General features: G+C 44.1%; 1 protein-coding gene across 7 annotated transcripts in view; it reads left to right on the top strand.

Annotated features, from left to right (window-relative positions):
• The window catches only part of CRACD (capping protein inhibiting regulator of actin dynamics), a 135,128-nt gene that overhangs the window by 70,970 nt on the left and 49,185 nt on the right, over window positions 1–14,973 (top strand). For all 7 annotated transcript variants that reach the window (XM_075421948.1, XM_075421945.1, XM_075421947.1 and 4 more), the window contains one exon: window positions 1,190–1,261. In XM_075421948.1, coding sequence (XP_075278063.1) covers window positions 1,237–1,261 — 25 coding nt within the window. In that variant the 5' untranslated portion in view covers window positions 1,190–1,236. The remainder of the gene's footprint in view (window positions 1–1,189; window positions 1,262–14,973) is intronic.

The raw sequence follows: 14,973 nt of genomic DNA, 5'->3' as shown, positions 1-14,973 counted from the left end.
AACCCAAAGATAACCATAAACTTCTTTGGTTTTACATTAAGAAAGTACAATCGTTGTCTAGATCCTGAGTTTTATGAGAAGCACTTTATGGTCTAAACATGTTTGGGATGCGAAGGCCTAAGCTTAGACACTTCTTGTTGCTGGTCTTTGGGTAAAACTTGTAAGACATGATTTTGAAGAAACACAGTGCAAGAACTGAAAACGTGAAATTATAACATGATTTTCCTGTAGTGGATTTTACTGTACTATAAGCTACTTGGTTCCCGAGAGATCTGAAAATTAGACCACTCATTTGTATGCCAAACTATGGACCTGGGAGCCTGCCTTCACAGGGTGTATTTTCCCTTAAATCCTGTTTGCAAATATCTATTTGTGGAAGACTGGCACCTCTGCGAAAGTTGCTACTGGAGCCATGGGAAGTTACGCCCAGAGCCCAGAGAAGTACTGTAGCAGGCTTTGGCTCAGCCTGTGTTGACTGAGAACTGCATAACGAAGTCTTTTTTTAGGTTTTATACTCAGAAGTTTATTGCTTTGTGAGAGAGATCTCCATCATTGCTGCTTCTTTTGTGACAAGAATATCGACTGCTTAATGCTTGTCTCCATTTCACGGTGCTGTAGGATGCTTCAGAAGATACTAGTAGCTGGTACAATTTTTAGGGGAAAATGCAGCCTCCAGGTACGGTGGTTATTGACATTAAACTCTTCTTGTAAAGTTTAAAACATGGATGATAACACAATGACGGGATTTTTCTGACTTCTTCAAAACTGCTGCCGTTATTCATAGCACCTGTAAAGAGTTGCCTAGAATTCCAGGCATACCTTCTTGCCCTTGGGGAAAAGGTAAGCTATATTTGGCTTTGTAGCTGGGGAAGACCGAGCAAAAAAGCAGTTATATAAACTAATGTACCAAATGAATATTGCATCGAAGCTCAGTTGGGGGGTCTTAGCTATCAAGCTGAAACCACCTTGGCTGTTGCTAGTTAAAACCTCCCATGGCATTTCCCACTGGGAGAGTGCTAAATAAAAACAAGAGTGTTGAAAGAAGTGCTCAGCTTGATCTGTGAGGCTGTTCCTACATGCTTCCTACCGTGTAACAATATGCCCGTCAGAGTTCTCTTTAAAAAACAGTAAGAAAAATCTGAACAAGCCCTTCTCTTTGGTGATTTCATGGCTTTTGTTTCTTCCTCAGAGAAGATCAAGTCTGGAGTTTCTCTGACTTCATCTGAGATTGTAGGCATGATCAATTTGTTTAAGAAACCTTGTAAGTACTTGACTGATTCTGTAGATTATGGAGCACATGGTGTCCTGTCCTTCGAAAGCTCACTGTGAAGTTTTTGTGGCTTAGCCTGGAGTACTTTGAGCGGGGGGAGCTGGCTGAGGGGAGAATGTGCTGTGCTTCTTGTTTTCAAGCAGGAGCTGCTGCTAATGTCTGTGCTGCTTTTGTCCGTTTTTATGGCGGTGGTCATAAACAGCCCGTGTGCCGAGCGGAGTCAGTCCAAACCAAGGAGGTTATTCCGGTTTATGTTCTTGCAGGTAGCTCCCTGTGGCATCACTGGGAGCTATCTGCACCGCTGTGGGAAACCTGACTCCCAGTTCATGTCATGTCAGATGCTGTGCTTTACAATACCTTTTGAAATGGTCTTGTTAATTGATGAAAGTTTGGAATTTATGGATTTAAATTTTGAAGTAAATAGAAAAGTGTGTGCTCTTTTAGGATGATGGGGCTTACTTTTCAAAGTCATCAAACAGTTTGCTGCTTCTAAAGCTTACTGCTGTAGTTCTAATTTCAATCAGTTTTCCTGTGTTAGATGTCAAATATTATCTTTCAGTTGCACCGATACTAACTTACATTATTTCATTTTTATTTCTTGCATTGCATTTGCGGAAATTATTTGACAAATGCAGAATTTATTGGAGTTCAATGGTGCGAATGGACTGAAGCAGTATGAAGTTTGTACTGATGCGTAAACACCAAACGTGCTGTCAAGCAGTGCTGCTGGGTTAACGTGGTGTCTTTCTGTTCACCTCTTTGTTGGTGTGGTTTGGGTGTTGGGGAGGGGGGAAGGGGGAGGAGGGTTTGGCCAAAGTGTTTATAATGAACAGGATTTGCTTACAACATGAGACGACGGTAAACATCTTCATGTGACAAATTCTTTAGTCTGCTTTCAGGTTTCCTGATTCTGTCGGTTCTGCAGTAAGTAATATCGTAATATCTCTGTTTTTGCTGGATGCTATGACGTTCCACCTGAGCTTGCGCTACTGAAAAGGTATTGAGAGGAACAGACTCTTGCTCGATTCACTGACTGCCCTTCAGAACAAGGCGTGAAGCCCCCCTGCCACTGGCGGTCAGGTCAAACGCTCTGCCAGGGACAGCAAGGAGAGAGGAAGGAATGTAAAGAAGCCTGTGCTTCTCAACACGTGATTTAATCGGCTCTAATTTAAAGGATGGAAGAAGTAAGAGGACTTACTTTGCATGCACTATTGAGGAATTCATGTAGGAAGCAGAGATACGAGTGTCTGAAATACCTAGCTAGCGCTCTGTTGTCATCTGTTAATAATTCACACGGTCCTTTCATTTGTATTTTGTTGGGAAAAACAGAGTAGGCTTTGAAATATAAAGAAGCTCTTAACGTCCTTTGTGAAGGAGTGGGAGTACAGCGTGTCCATTCGGTACAAAGAAAAGGATTGTGCGAAGTTTTCAGATGTTTTTAGTATTCTTCTTGTAGGCAACTTCACCAGTGGCACTGTGGGAAGGAAACTCTGTTCCTCGTGGCTTTTACACTTGCGTTAGTTATTGTTAGTTAAGTCATAGCTGAGGTGCAAATTCCAGACCCAGACTTTCCCAGAATTTGGTGCCTGCTTTTGTAGGAAACCATTTGCTATACAATTACCACCAAGTAAAATGGTGCATCGCTGTCTGGTCTTATACCGGGGTTTGTGGCCGATTGCTGTATAGTCCTACTGCTAGGGCTTAAAAGTCCCTGGCAGCCAGCAGTGGGGGACAAGTCTGAGTCAACGTCACGTGAGTCTTCTCTGAAAGCTGCTGCTCTAGGAAACCTGTGTCCACGGCTGCTGTCTCCTTTAATGGAAAAAGGACTGGCTAAAATATCTTTGGTTTCTCTGAGGGTACCTGTGTTTCATGGATAGGATTAGAAAGGTGGAGAACGTCTGCAGTTTGCCAGCCTTCTAGCTGAGGTGAGTGATGGCCACTTTGCATGCCTTGGTGGTCTTGTTGACAGAACATGCTTCTGTGCTGGGGCTTTATCTTGCCTTTATTTTCAGTTCCTTTTATGTCCTAGTATGTGCAATGGTTTACGAACTCTCTCACACACAATAAACTTCCTGTCCCAAAGTGGGTAAAGAGGAAATTTTGAAAAAGATATTCTACTAAAATCTTGTTGGTAATATCTTTCTTGGGATTATTTTTTTTTTCTGATTCCTTAGGAAGCGTACAATTTACATAAGACACAAGCATTACTTACTTATCTTCTTATAAGTATTAGCAGAATTCTAAGAAATGATCGTGTGAACACAGGTGATGTATGCATCCACAAGTACTCTAGATAGGATAGCAATGCTTTGTATACATGGAACATGAAATTCTCTTAGCTCATGGGTGGAGTCACCCACTAATTGGCTAACCCTGTCATTAGTAGCGAAAACATTCATTATCTTTGTTGCATAAGATTTCTTTCAGAAGAGTTGGAATGCGTGGTCTGCCTGCCTGTCTCCATGGGTCAGGACTGGGTTTCAAATGCCTCCTCTGCTGCTTGAGCAGACTGGCTGCTATTGGAGATGCGACACTCACCTAGGTGGAATTCTTGTCTGCGCCGACATTGCCATGTCTGCAGTCATTTTTCCTAATTACAAAACAACTTACACTTAATGAGCTGCAATTAATCAGTACCTTTCACTTTGCTACACATATACAATTATACTTTCAGTAAAATGCTTCATGAACTAATTAGAGATCTTGGCCCAGTGTAGTTGGGAGACTTCTGTTCTCTGCTTTACTGGTTTCTTATTAAATAGTGAGATTAAAATCTTGTCTCCTCACTCCGGAGACGCAATCTCTTCATGCTTTTCTTCTCCCATGGCAGACTACATTTAATTCTTATTCTGGAATGCTGTTTGCCTAAATGACGCGTCCTCTTTAGCCTACGGAGCCCTTGTCCCATTTTGCAATAGAGCCTAAAGCGGGGGTGACCAGCTGCTCTGCGGCTATGCTTGCCCCAGCTGAAGGCTCTGGTGCTGGAGGATAATGAGAGGCTGACTCCGCAGCAAGGGCTTGGGGTATCCTGAAGAGCAGGAACGAACCAGACTTACCAGTCTGATGGCATGGTCCAGGAGGGCAGGGCAGAGGAGCACAGCTGTTCACGGCGAGGTCAGGTCCTCAGAACCCCACTCCAGTGGAGGAGAGCAGCGTCCTGCAAGGCTGCCTTGGTGGCTGTGCCCTTGCCCATCAGCAGCTTGAGGGGCTTGTAGCTGCTTGGCTTTTACCCACGGTGGGTCTTGGAACAAAAACTAAGCTGTTTCCAGTAAAAAACAAAGCAAAACAAGCCCCCTCCCCCTTCAGTTTGGGCTTGTTCTGCTACATGCCCAGTAATGCTGGTGATGACTCTTCACAAATTACCCAGGACCGAGGTCTCTGGAGCTGCTGCTTGGGTTGCTGTCATGCTGTGAGTAAGCACTGAGTTTCCATCACGGCTTCAAAGGGTGACAGTCTTTGGGAGAGTTTTTCTTCCACTGGGGCTTCTGAGGACCTTTCTACAGGCAGTTTTTGTGGCAGACTGTCTAAGTAAACATACATTTGATGTTACAAGGAGGCAACGCAGATTGCTGCCTGCTTGTCCTTCTCTAAGAGGTAAGGTCTCACATGAGTTCTCCCAGCTGTCCTTTCTGCCGTCTTCCTCCGTCCTGGTTAAATTTCAGATCCTTTGGTCAAGAGGCTTTTGGCCTCTTTTACGGTGAGGTGCAGCGCATGTAGTGTCCAGATGTTCTACCCGGTGTGCCCCTCCACTTTGCTCTGAATGTTTTATTTAAAGATAATTGGAGAAAGCACTTCCCTGTGCTTTTGGAAGAACTTAGCAAAACTATTGTTGTATTTTTAAAAGCGGTTTAAATAATTTTTGCTACAAAGTAGTGAAATCTCACCGCTCTCATATTCCATTGTTTGACCGAGTGGTTCTCCAGGTGCTATCTGCGTTACCTTACCGTTCCTGGAGCTTTAGGATATAATGTGGGTAATGCCCTTATAGGAGTCTCTTTACCAAAACCAAGTACATGTATTTGAACGCTTTTCAGTCGCATGTTCTGACGGTGGTTTCCAAACTGGCACCTTCTATTTTGTCCTTTGGAGGTAGAAGTAAGTAGTAGCCGCCCTTTTAATGAATATGGATATATAATGCCAGGTAGCTGTATGTATTCTTTCCCTTTTTTTTTTTCTGGATTTGTCAGTGATCTGCAATAAGTAAGTACATGATAAATTTCATGGGCAGAAACATAAGTGTCTGTGCTTATCTTCATTTAGCATTTGCTGGAACGTTAATAAACCAGTGAATTCTCAGGCGGTACAGCAGATTATCTGTCACTAGTTAATTCTCAGTTTACAGTCAGAAATACTTAAACTCAAACCTGTTCGTGCGAGTCAGTTAGCCAGAGAGCAGATATATGTAGTGTTAACTGTGACTAAAGCAGACAGAATTGCATTTGGTCAGAGTAATGTCTTCTGCAACCAAATTATGAACAGCCCATATCTTGGCATATATGTCATCTCTCTGCCATCAGGTAGAGATATACCCGGTAAATCCAGCCAGACTGAAAACTGGAAGATTTGGAGAGTCTCCTGTTGTGTTCTGATGCGGTGCAGTTGTGCGTTGTATGGTTTGGCTCCAAAGAGTTTACAGCAGAAAAGCAGGAAAAGGAGGGAGTGGTGTTCCTCTTGCGATTGAGGCATACCCTTTGGTGGAAAAACCTGGGAGAAAATGTTGTTCTGCATTGACATTGCAATGTGTTCCTGCCCTGGAACTGGCATTTTTCTTTCTTTGGTACAATACGTAAGACTTAGCCTTAAAAGTGAAAAAGAGGGGATGAGAAGATGGGAGAAGCCCAAGCTTAACTTGCATGTTGTGCAGAGTTACCTTCGTATAACTGACAGTGCTGTCGTTTCATATACCTAAATTCAATGGTTCTTTCCTCTGACTGTCCTGGGTGGCTGTTACTGGCTTTTGGGTTTTAGCCCTGCTGTTTAAAGAAATATTAACATTAGCACAGTCATTTAGAGGATCAGGATTTTTCTGAAAATGCGGTAGAAAACCTGGTATGGGCATCTGCGGATCTGACAGAGGCCCACCACAGAGCTCCGGAATGACTATTCTCTTCACCGAGGGCTTCTGGCTATAAATGTTAATTTTCCCTTTCTGTATGCCATGATTAAAAAGACTGCCCACAACACAAAGCAACTTCTACTGTTGTTTCCATACTCACATTTGACAGATCTTTCAGAAATGATCAAGGGAGGAACTCTTCTAGAAGTGCAACCTGGGTTTGCTTTGAGATGTTTTGCAGTATCTCGGCTTCAAAGTCGCTTGAGGAGAGAGATGTGTGCACCTCTCGAGGCTAGTCCGTCACATAATGGAAGCGGATTATTTTTATAAACTTTTCTTTTGGCTTGTTTATTATTTTTGTACTGTTACAATGCTTTTGAACTTGCATGTGCTGTGGTAACCATGGGTGGTGTTTTACAGAGATGGAAAAAAACCTTTTCAGCTACTGAACGCTTGTAGTCTAGATTAAAGTTAAGAACAGCTACAAGGCAAGTAAAAAGGTTAAAACCAGATGAGTACTCACCTCTCTCCTCTGCCTCCACCCCCTTCCCACATTTGCTCTCTGCAATTTCTTTTACAGTGATTGCTCTTGAACCTGGAGTTTGACAAGCGGAGCAGAGGCATTGGGTGAAGGAGTGTTTAACGCAGGGTGGCAGGAAGCTTACGATGTCAAAGAAGCCCTTCGGGAAGGGAGCTAAACACACTTTGTTCAGCATGGGTTTCCCCTGCATCTCATTTTAAACTTCCCATAGCCGGACAGGCAGAGTAACCATTCCTGCACCAAAATGCTTGCAGGGATCCAAAATGTGCTTTGGCATCTGGGAAATGCGTGTCAAGAGCTGCTGAAATGGGCTCCCCCATCCGTCCGGTTGGACTTGATGATCGTAGAGGTCTTTTCCAACCTTAATGGTTCTACGATTCTGTGATCCATGACTGACAGTCAGACCCTGGCATTAATCGGCACCGGGAGCAGAATTTCTGTGTCTTGCTCTTGTTGCCATACTGGAACAGCTGGAGGGTACCTGGTCTGGCAGAAAGCACCCTGTACGAGTGATGTTTTCTGCAGTGATACTGCATCAGAAGATGCTGCACTTGGCCGGTCCCCTGGGCTTTTATGGCTGCTGGACTCCTTCAGAGTATGACAGACACAGCCTGTGCTCCCAATGTCCTTGCAGGGCTTAGAAACTGCATACTTGAATATTTTTCATTCTAGGGTCCGTGTTGATGTCATATCCTAGAATGCCGTAATTTCCCTTGGCGGTAGTTATGCTTAACCATCCTCACCAGCACAGGAAGCCTCGTGCTTTGCCTGGCCGTCTGGGTCACCGCTATTCTGTTTCATTCTGGGACATAGCAAACGGTAAATAAATTCCAGTGTGGGCAGGCGACGTTGGAGGGAAAGTGTCATCTCCTTTCTTGGTGAAGTTCAATCACGTCCAACCTGCATGGCTAAATCTGACGTACTTCAGCAGTTTGTTGGAGATAACACTTTGTAATCGCAGCGCAGCAGGATGGTGTGTGATTAGCGTGATCAGTCACATTCCGGCCAGGCAAATCCCTGCCTGGAACTGAACCAGCATGAAAATCGGAAATAGGGTTTTTTTTCTCTTTGTTCCCACTGCCTAAAGCAAAGATGTTTTAAAGGGAAATGTCTGTTTGTCCTAGTTCAGGGATCGAAATAATTGTTCATTTGTACAAAGACCTTTTCGTGTTTGAATTATTTTTGGTATTTTCAAAATGTTTATATATCATCTCTTTATGGCTACTTCTCTTCTCTTTAATTGCCTCTCCATGAGTAATTGATTCTCTTCTATCATCAGAAAATAGAATGAATAGGGAGAGATTTCACTTAGAATCACGGTAGTAGCTTGGTTTTTTTCCATTTTGACGGTACAGATCTTATAAAGAACGCTTTCTTGTTATTTCTACTTGTAGCGTTCATACAGATATCTTACCTGGATGGCATTTAAAATAACACTGCTTCTACTTATAGTGGATAATGTCAATAAATATACTCAGTGTTAGCCAAATAAATTTGATGAAAAGATGTGTTCAATGTGTGCAGTGAAAGCTGCTCAGACAGTGCAAAAAACAGGTCTTGGATACATAGGAAAACTCACCAACTGCAGAGCTCCAGCAGACAAGGTGGCTCCTTGCATGAGCATGGCATTTCTAGGCTTCAGAGGGGAACACCGAGTAGGGTCTTTATCCCCTGTGTCACTGGCCAACATTCTTTCCCATCGTGTTTTGGTGATGTGTCAGTCTAGGGAATGAGTGCCATGATTGTGAGGCAGATGCTGGTCTCTTCTCCCCAGTAACTAGTGATAGGATGAGAGGCAATGGCCTCACGTTGTGTCAGGGGAGGTTTAGATTGGATAGTAGGAAAAATGTCTTTACTGAGAGAGTGGTCAGGCGTTGGAACAGGCTGCCCAGCGAGGTGGTGGAGTCCCCATCCCTGGAGGGGTTCAAAAACCGTGTAGGTGTGGCACTTCAGGACATGATTTAGCAGACATGGGGGTGTTGGGTTGGCGGTTGGACTTGATGATCTTCGAGGTCCTTTCCAACCTTAATGATTCTATGATTCCTTCCGAGTACCTTGCCCGACAGAATAAGGTGGCTGAGGTTTGGCTTTCTTCAGGAAAAAAAACCCTGAACAAAACAAAAACCTTCCCAACTCCCTACTTCTCTTCAATGTGGTTATCACCAAGCAAGCACTCACTTTGGTCTTTTGGCTTTTCTTACCAAAATTGTCCAGAAGGTTTCTGAATGCCATGGTTCATGCAGCTCTTTTCTCAATAAATTGTTCATTTTCTTTACTTTGCTACCCATATGTAAACCACAACAGCACAATTTTAATTTTGTGAAATCAGAGATAGTCGCAAGTGTTCCAGTCCTTTTAGACATATTAAGCCAGTGTTTACATTTGAATTTTGACTTCCAGGTCACTCAAATATATTTTTTTTTTTGACTCACTGCAAAATGTAGAGGTGGTTCTGAGATTCCAAACCCCTAAATTTGGGGAGGGGAGATGGATTTACTGCCTCCTGTTCAGCTTTACTTTTATAAAATTTAATGAGGAAATTACTGAAATAAGGTTTCCACTGTGGTGATTGGTAATTTGCTTTGAATGAGATCCCTTTTAGTCTTGGCTGTTCTGTATCACTTGATACCTCTCAGAACTTTCAAAGACAATACACAGGCATAACGTAATCACTTTATTCTTTTTTTTTTTTTTTAATCCCTGGCTAGATTTGCATGTAGAACTACGCCTGAACATTTTTTAGTGTATTTTTACTTGATAGTACGTACATGGTAATTTTTCTTGTGACCCATGGAGCTGCTATAATTCAAAAGGAACATTGGCAGTTTCAAAAAAAATTCCCATCAAACCCCAATAATCAGATATTCCTTATGACTGGGTACTAACTAAATTCATAAAATTAAAATGTGACTCCTTTAATCTCATCTGACCTACTTAAAATACTTTGTCAGTTCATCTAAATTGCAAGGGTAAAATTCATAGATATGTTTGTCGTTGTAAAAGTACATTAAACTGAAACTGTGCAAAAAATGAAAAAAATTAAGCCTTTATTTTACATTTGTCACTCACAATGAATAAAAACCCACATTTTTATCTGCTGTTTCTCTTCTTTAATTGGTTATTATTGTTCTGAGTAGTGACACTCCTTTGAAAATGCTCCATAAATTGCTAGTTTTAGTGCTTGCCTCTGCTGTGTGTCACAGTCTGTCTTTACTGGTTTCTGTCTGTGTCAGGCAGCAACAGCAGAAATGCAGTATCTGATTTTGCACCATGACAAGAAATTTTTATCCAATAAGACTGTCCTGATGTGACATTCAAGAAAGAATTTGTTCAGTGTCAAAATGCCTCAGCAATGTATTTATTTGTTCTTTCCGTTATAAAAGGAGGAAAAAATTCTGCATCCCAATCCAAAACATATTGGCTGTGCCCGCATGCTTTCAGCCTTGCCTTATTAGCACCTAATGATTTATTAGCCAGCTGGCCCCCCGCCACTTGCTCAGGCAGTAACCGCTATCAGTTCCAGGGACCCTTCCCATAGGACGACATTTAATTTTTTTGTAGTTGCTCCACAGTGCTGGCTTATAACTATCCTGAGATCAGCGGGTGTGGCCAGGTCTGCCTTCTCGCCTTTTCTAGCCGACCAGAGACAAATTATTAAAAGAATGTCTCAGCAATACGCCCTAACCAAATGAGTTCGTACACAATAGTTCAACACTGCCTCTCCTTCCCGTTATCCAAGTCGTCCAGCCCCCCAGTCATTCCAGCATGGCACGCTGGCTCTCAGTTCAGGATCCCTCTCAGCTTTGTCTTACTGATGTCAGTGGCATGCTGTTAGCGCTGATGCCTCATCACGAGGTTTAGTCCATGAGTTTCACGCTCCCTTTGTGAAAATTAACATTTTTCTATGATAAGCTGGTAGTTTGTGCTGACTGGTGCAATACAGGACTTGTTCTAGGGGCTGGAGGGGCAGAAAAAGCAGTTCATGTAATACAATCCCCTGCAAGGATGATCTTGGTAATCACAGAATCATAGAATGGTTTGGGTTGGAAGGGACCTTAAAGATCATCTGGTTCCAACCCCCTTGCCATGAGCAGGGACATCTTCCACCAGACCAGGTTGCTCAGAGCTCCATCCAACCTGGCCTTGAACCCTGCCAGGGAGGGGGCAGCCACAGCTTCTCTGGGCAACCTGGGCCAGTGTTTCACCACCCTCATGGGGAAGAATTTCTTCCTAATATCTCATCTCAATCTGCCCTCTTTCAGTTTAGAGCCGTTCCCCCTTGTCCTATCACTGCACACCCTTGTGAAAAGCCCCTCTCCATCCTTCCTGTAGGCCCCTTCAGGTTCTTGCAGGCTGCTAGAACAGTGATGTAAGTGTAGGATCCTCTCCCATCAGCAGCTTGTTCTGGCCTTGAGGAGGTACAAATGACCACCAGCAGCTGGGGAGGGGCAGCGGGGAGGTGTTTTGCTGGTTTGAGTTGTATTCCTCGGACTTTGGACTGCTCTGCGGCAGAGCCTCAGGCAAGTCACTTCGCCCTTGGGAGGCTTATCCTTCCATTTGCAGCTTCGCCAGTACGTCAGGTTTTAAACGTCTCAGGCAGGAATTGTCTTCTGTAAGGAATTAACCTGCCGGGGAAATCCCATGCTTTACCATTTCTTTTTACTCTGAGGAGGAAATAATGATCCAACATCTCTTTTACTGTGTTGACCTCAAGTGTTTATTGCAGATCTGGAAGCCTCGGATAAAACCCAGCGTTCCAAAAGGACCTTCCATTAATAACTTCAGTTAATAAGTCTTGCACTAGTAAAATAAAGCTTTCTGCCTTCTGTTACATAATGGATAAATGTTTTGTTGGTGAATCAGAAACCATTGCGGTCTCTTCCTTTCTAAAAGTCTTGCACGCATCACTGAGCCCAGAGCTATTATGAGCAGGTTTTATCTTCTCCCATCTGTTCTGCAGTGCAGCCCAGCACCTCAGTAGCATCTGTCGCAGCTCCCTAACCCTCTCGCAAACGTCCTGATACCTATGAGCTCCTCTAGCTGCTGTCGCTGTGCTCGGGATGCGTATCCCAAGTTGTTTTAAACCCCCTGATCACTTGTTGTGTAACCTGCACCTGGGGCTCCCCCTCTGGAAAATGGGAAAGAAGGAAACTCCCTGACCCCAGGAACTTTTGCTGCTGACGTTCGTACAGACTTTCTCATACTGTCTTCCTTGAGGGGGATCCCCACTGTCCCCTGCCTACCCCACGCATTCCCAAAGTGCCCTGCCTGCTCTGGGTCTGGCTGTGTTTTTGAGAGCAGACTCTTCCCCGTCCCAGAGGCGCTGCCCAAGGCTGACAGCGGGGGGGATGAGGGAAGCGGGATGTCGGTGTTGAGACGGAGGGCTGGGTGAAGACCATGAGGTGTTCTGACCTCTAGGACCTCCCATTGCGATAATAAAAATAATGGGCACAGAAATATAAAGAGTGGCTGGGAAGGCTTCAATTTATAGATGGGGAAAAGAGAAAAACAGGAGCTCAAAAAGGAAGAGAGGTGAGACTCTTTGCCAGAGTAAACGGCAAGAGTGAAGTGGATAGGGACAGTATTTACTCAGCTCTGGTTCTTCTGTTTAATGCCACCTAAACATTTTAAAACTTCCCTTTCCTCCTCCTCTCCATTAATATCTCTTGCTTGCCACTAAAGACCACCATGCCAGTCCTCGCGCAGCAAAGGTTAAGTCCTTTCACCTCGAAGTGAGTACAATAAGGTTTTACTTTCCCTATTACTTCCTTGTTGTGTCAAAAGAAGCGTTGAAATAGCTCTTTCCTTGCTGTGGATGATAAAGTGTGTTATATGGTGTTTGAACATTAATAGACTCTATTCTGCTGATTCACAGGCGCTTCCTAACAGCTGACTATCTCAGCTATGTATGGTTTCTTTGGAAGATACAGCCTTTGGGAGGAATAAAAAGCACAAAATCAGCTGTTGTTTACGGAAATGCTTTTGCTTCTGCAGGTGGGAAGGGAAAATAGAAGTTGCTGGAAAGTAAGATTGGTTCTTGCTGTGTTACGGATACTTTAGGTAGTGTTACTGGTTTATATCAGGTAATCCAAGAATACCTCATCTTCTCTGTGGGACAAGGCTTGAAAGAAATAGTATCTCTTGTAAGGTCACTTGATACTCTTGGAGAAGCAGGCAAGCATTGGCACGCTATGTTTCCTTCGCTTTGCCTAGGTGTTTCACGAGACTGCTATCGCTGCACCAATTTGCTGCCTTTGATCCCTCTCAATCTTATTTTCGTTTAATGTTTCTCAAGTATTGATTTCATTTCTGGTCATATTATCTCATCTTATCTCTGTCAGTGTGGGACTATCGCATACCGTCCACTTTACGAGCGTTATGTGCTATCGCTCAGTGTCTCACGCGGTTCATCTCGTTGCCGGGAAGTTACGTTATTGAATCCGAGCATCAGTCGTTTTTGATGTCAGTCTTTATTCCTTTTGTGTTATCTTAAATGCTTCCTTGGACTCTTGAGTGTTTGCGTCTGCTTTGTATATCTGGGCTGTGTCCATGTATCAGCCTCAGCGGGTTTTTTTTAGCTGTCTATGGAAGAGAAGGCAGTGGACCGAGGGCAGGACATGGAGGCAGAAAACAGCCAGCCACCAAAGTTCCCCGTGAAATCTGATGAACCCCAATAGGTACAGGAGCTCACGCCTGTTTTGAAACGTGGGAGCATGGTTAGGCAAAGCAGAATCTGCCCTCCTCCTCCTCCTTCCCTAACGATTTGTTTCCCTTTCCCGGAGGCGTGGAGACACCTCTCTGGGGAGCGCGGCTCCCAGCTCCAAGCACAAACGTATCGGCAATAACGAGCAGCTCTGGGGACTCACAGAAATGGATGTACTGAGGCGTGGAGTGGGTGGGAAAGCTGGAGGCAAGCACTGATCCCCGTTTGCACGGGGAAGCTTTGTGCCCTGCGAGAACAGACTGGGGGGGAAGGGAGGGTGGCTTTTTCGGTGGGGACCTGAAAAGCAGAGAAGTTAGTGCAGATGCGTGGCCAACCCAGGGCTCAGCAGGGCAGCGCTTACGGTAGTGGATACCCGGAGTGGTTTTTAAAAAGAGCATGAATAAGCATACCATTAGCATAGAATCAAGGTGGGGGGTTTTATTACTGACACTGGCAAAGTACATCATAAGAGCCTTTTTCTGCTGTAGAGATGTGATTAGGGGTGTCAGTCGATTTACCCTCTTAACAGTATTTTTTAGTTCCATTTTTTGCCTCAGCTGCTGTATTGTGCCCACAGACCAGTAACCCACCCGCCCTCTCCCTGCCATGCCCTTCTTCATGCTACGTGCATGCGGATTTCCATTCTCTAAACTCTTTATTGAAATTCCTATTCAATTTAATAATTCATATCCTCGTTAATCTAGCCTATTACACCACATTTTACAGCCGTTAAACACACTGACAAGGAACACGTTATTTTGGAGACAGGTCCTCTACAGTATCTCGTACTACTGGCAGGTATTACAGGCAGGTGCTGCATTTCACGTCGGGAACAAATGTCTGTGAAATCTCCTCAGAACTGATTCTATGATTGATTCACAACTGAGGTTTGAAAAATCTTGGCCACATTAACTTCAGTTTTAAAAATTCACCGTAAATCCTGCTCTTCTTTATTTTTCCCCTCAGCTACCATTTTTCTGCCTACCAGCTGATGCTTTTGCTCGGTCAGCTCTGCTCTTAGAGGTCTCTCCCCGCAGGCTTTCTCACCCATCCCACTCTGAGTGCCCCCAGCATCGCAGCAAGGAGGAAAAGCGGCGAGAAACCAACACCTTGCTGCATCTGGAGGTGTCTCTTCTACGATTGTGTGAGGCTTTGTTTCTCTTGTGAGGCTTTTTTCACTTGAAAATTGTTTTTCAGATGTTTCCAGCGGCATTGACATCTCCTCTGTCCCATCCAGGGGTGCAGCCTCACCCCAGCTATCCCGGCTTGGGGTGCATTTCTCGCTCTCTTTCTAATCTTTTTTATCTCCTCCCTCTGTACGAGCAGCAGTTAAATCTGTATTTGACCTGTGCTTACTTTGAGGGCTCTGAGCAGTTTTTTGGAGGCATCGCAGCCCAGGGATC

Source organism: Opisthocomus hoazin, chromosome 5 (genome assembly GCF_030867145.1).
Source record: "Opisthocomus hoazin isolate bOpiHoa1 chromosome 5, bOpiHoa1.hap1, whole genome shotgun sequence".
NCBI classification, from domain to species: domain Eukaryota; kingdom Metazoa; phylum Chordata; class Aves; order Opisthocomiformes; family Opisthocomidae; genus Opisthocomus; species Opisthocomus hoazin.
Note: the sequence above shows the minus strand (reverse complement) of the source record. Positions and strands in the feature narration are given on the sequence as shown.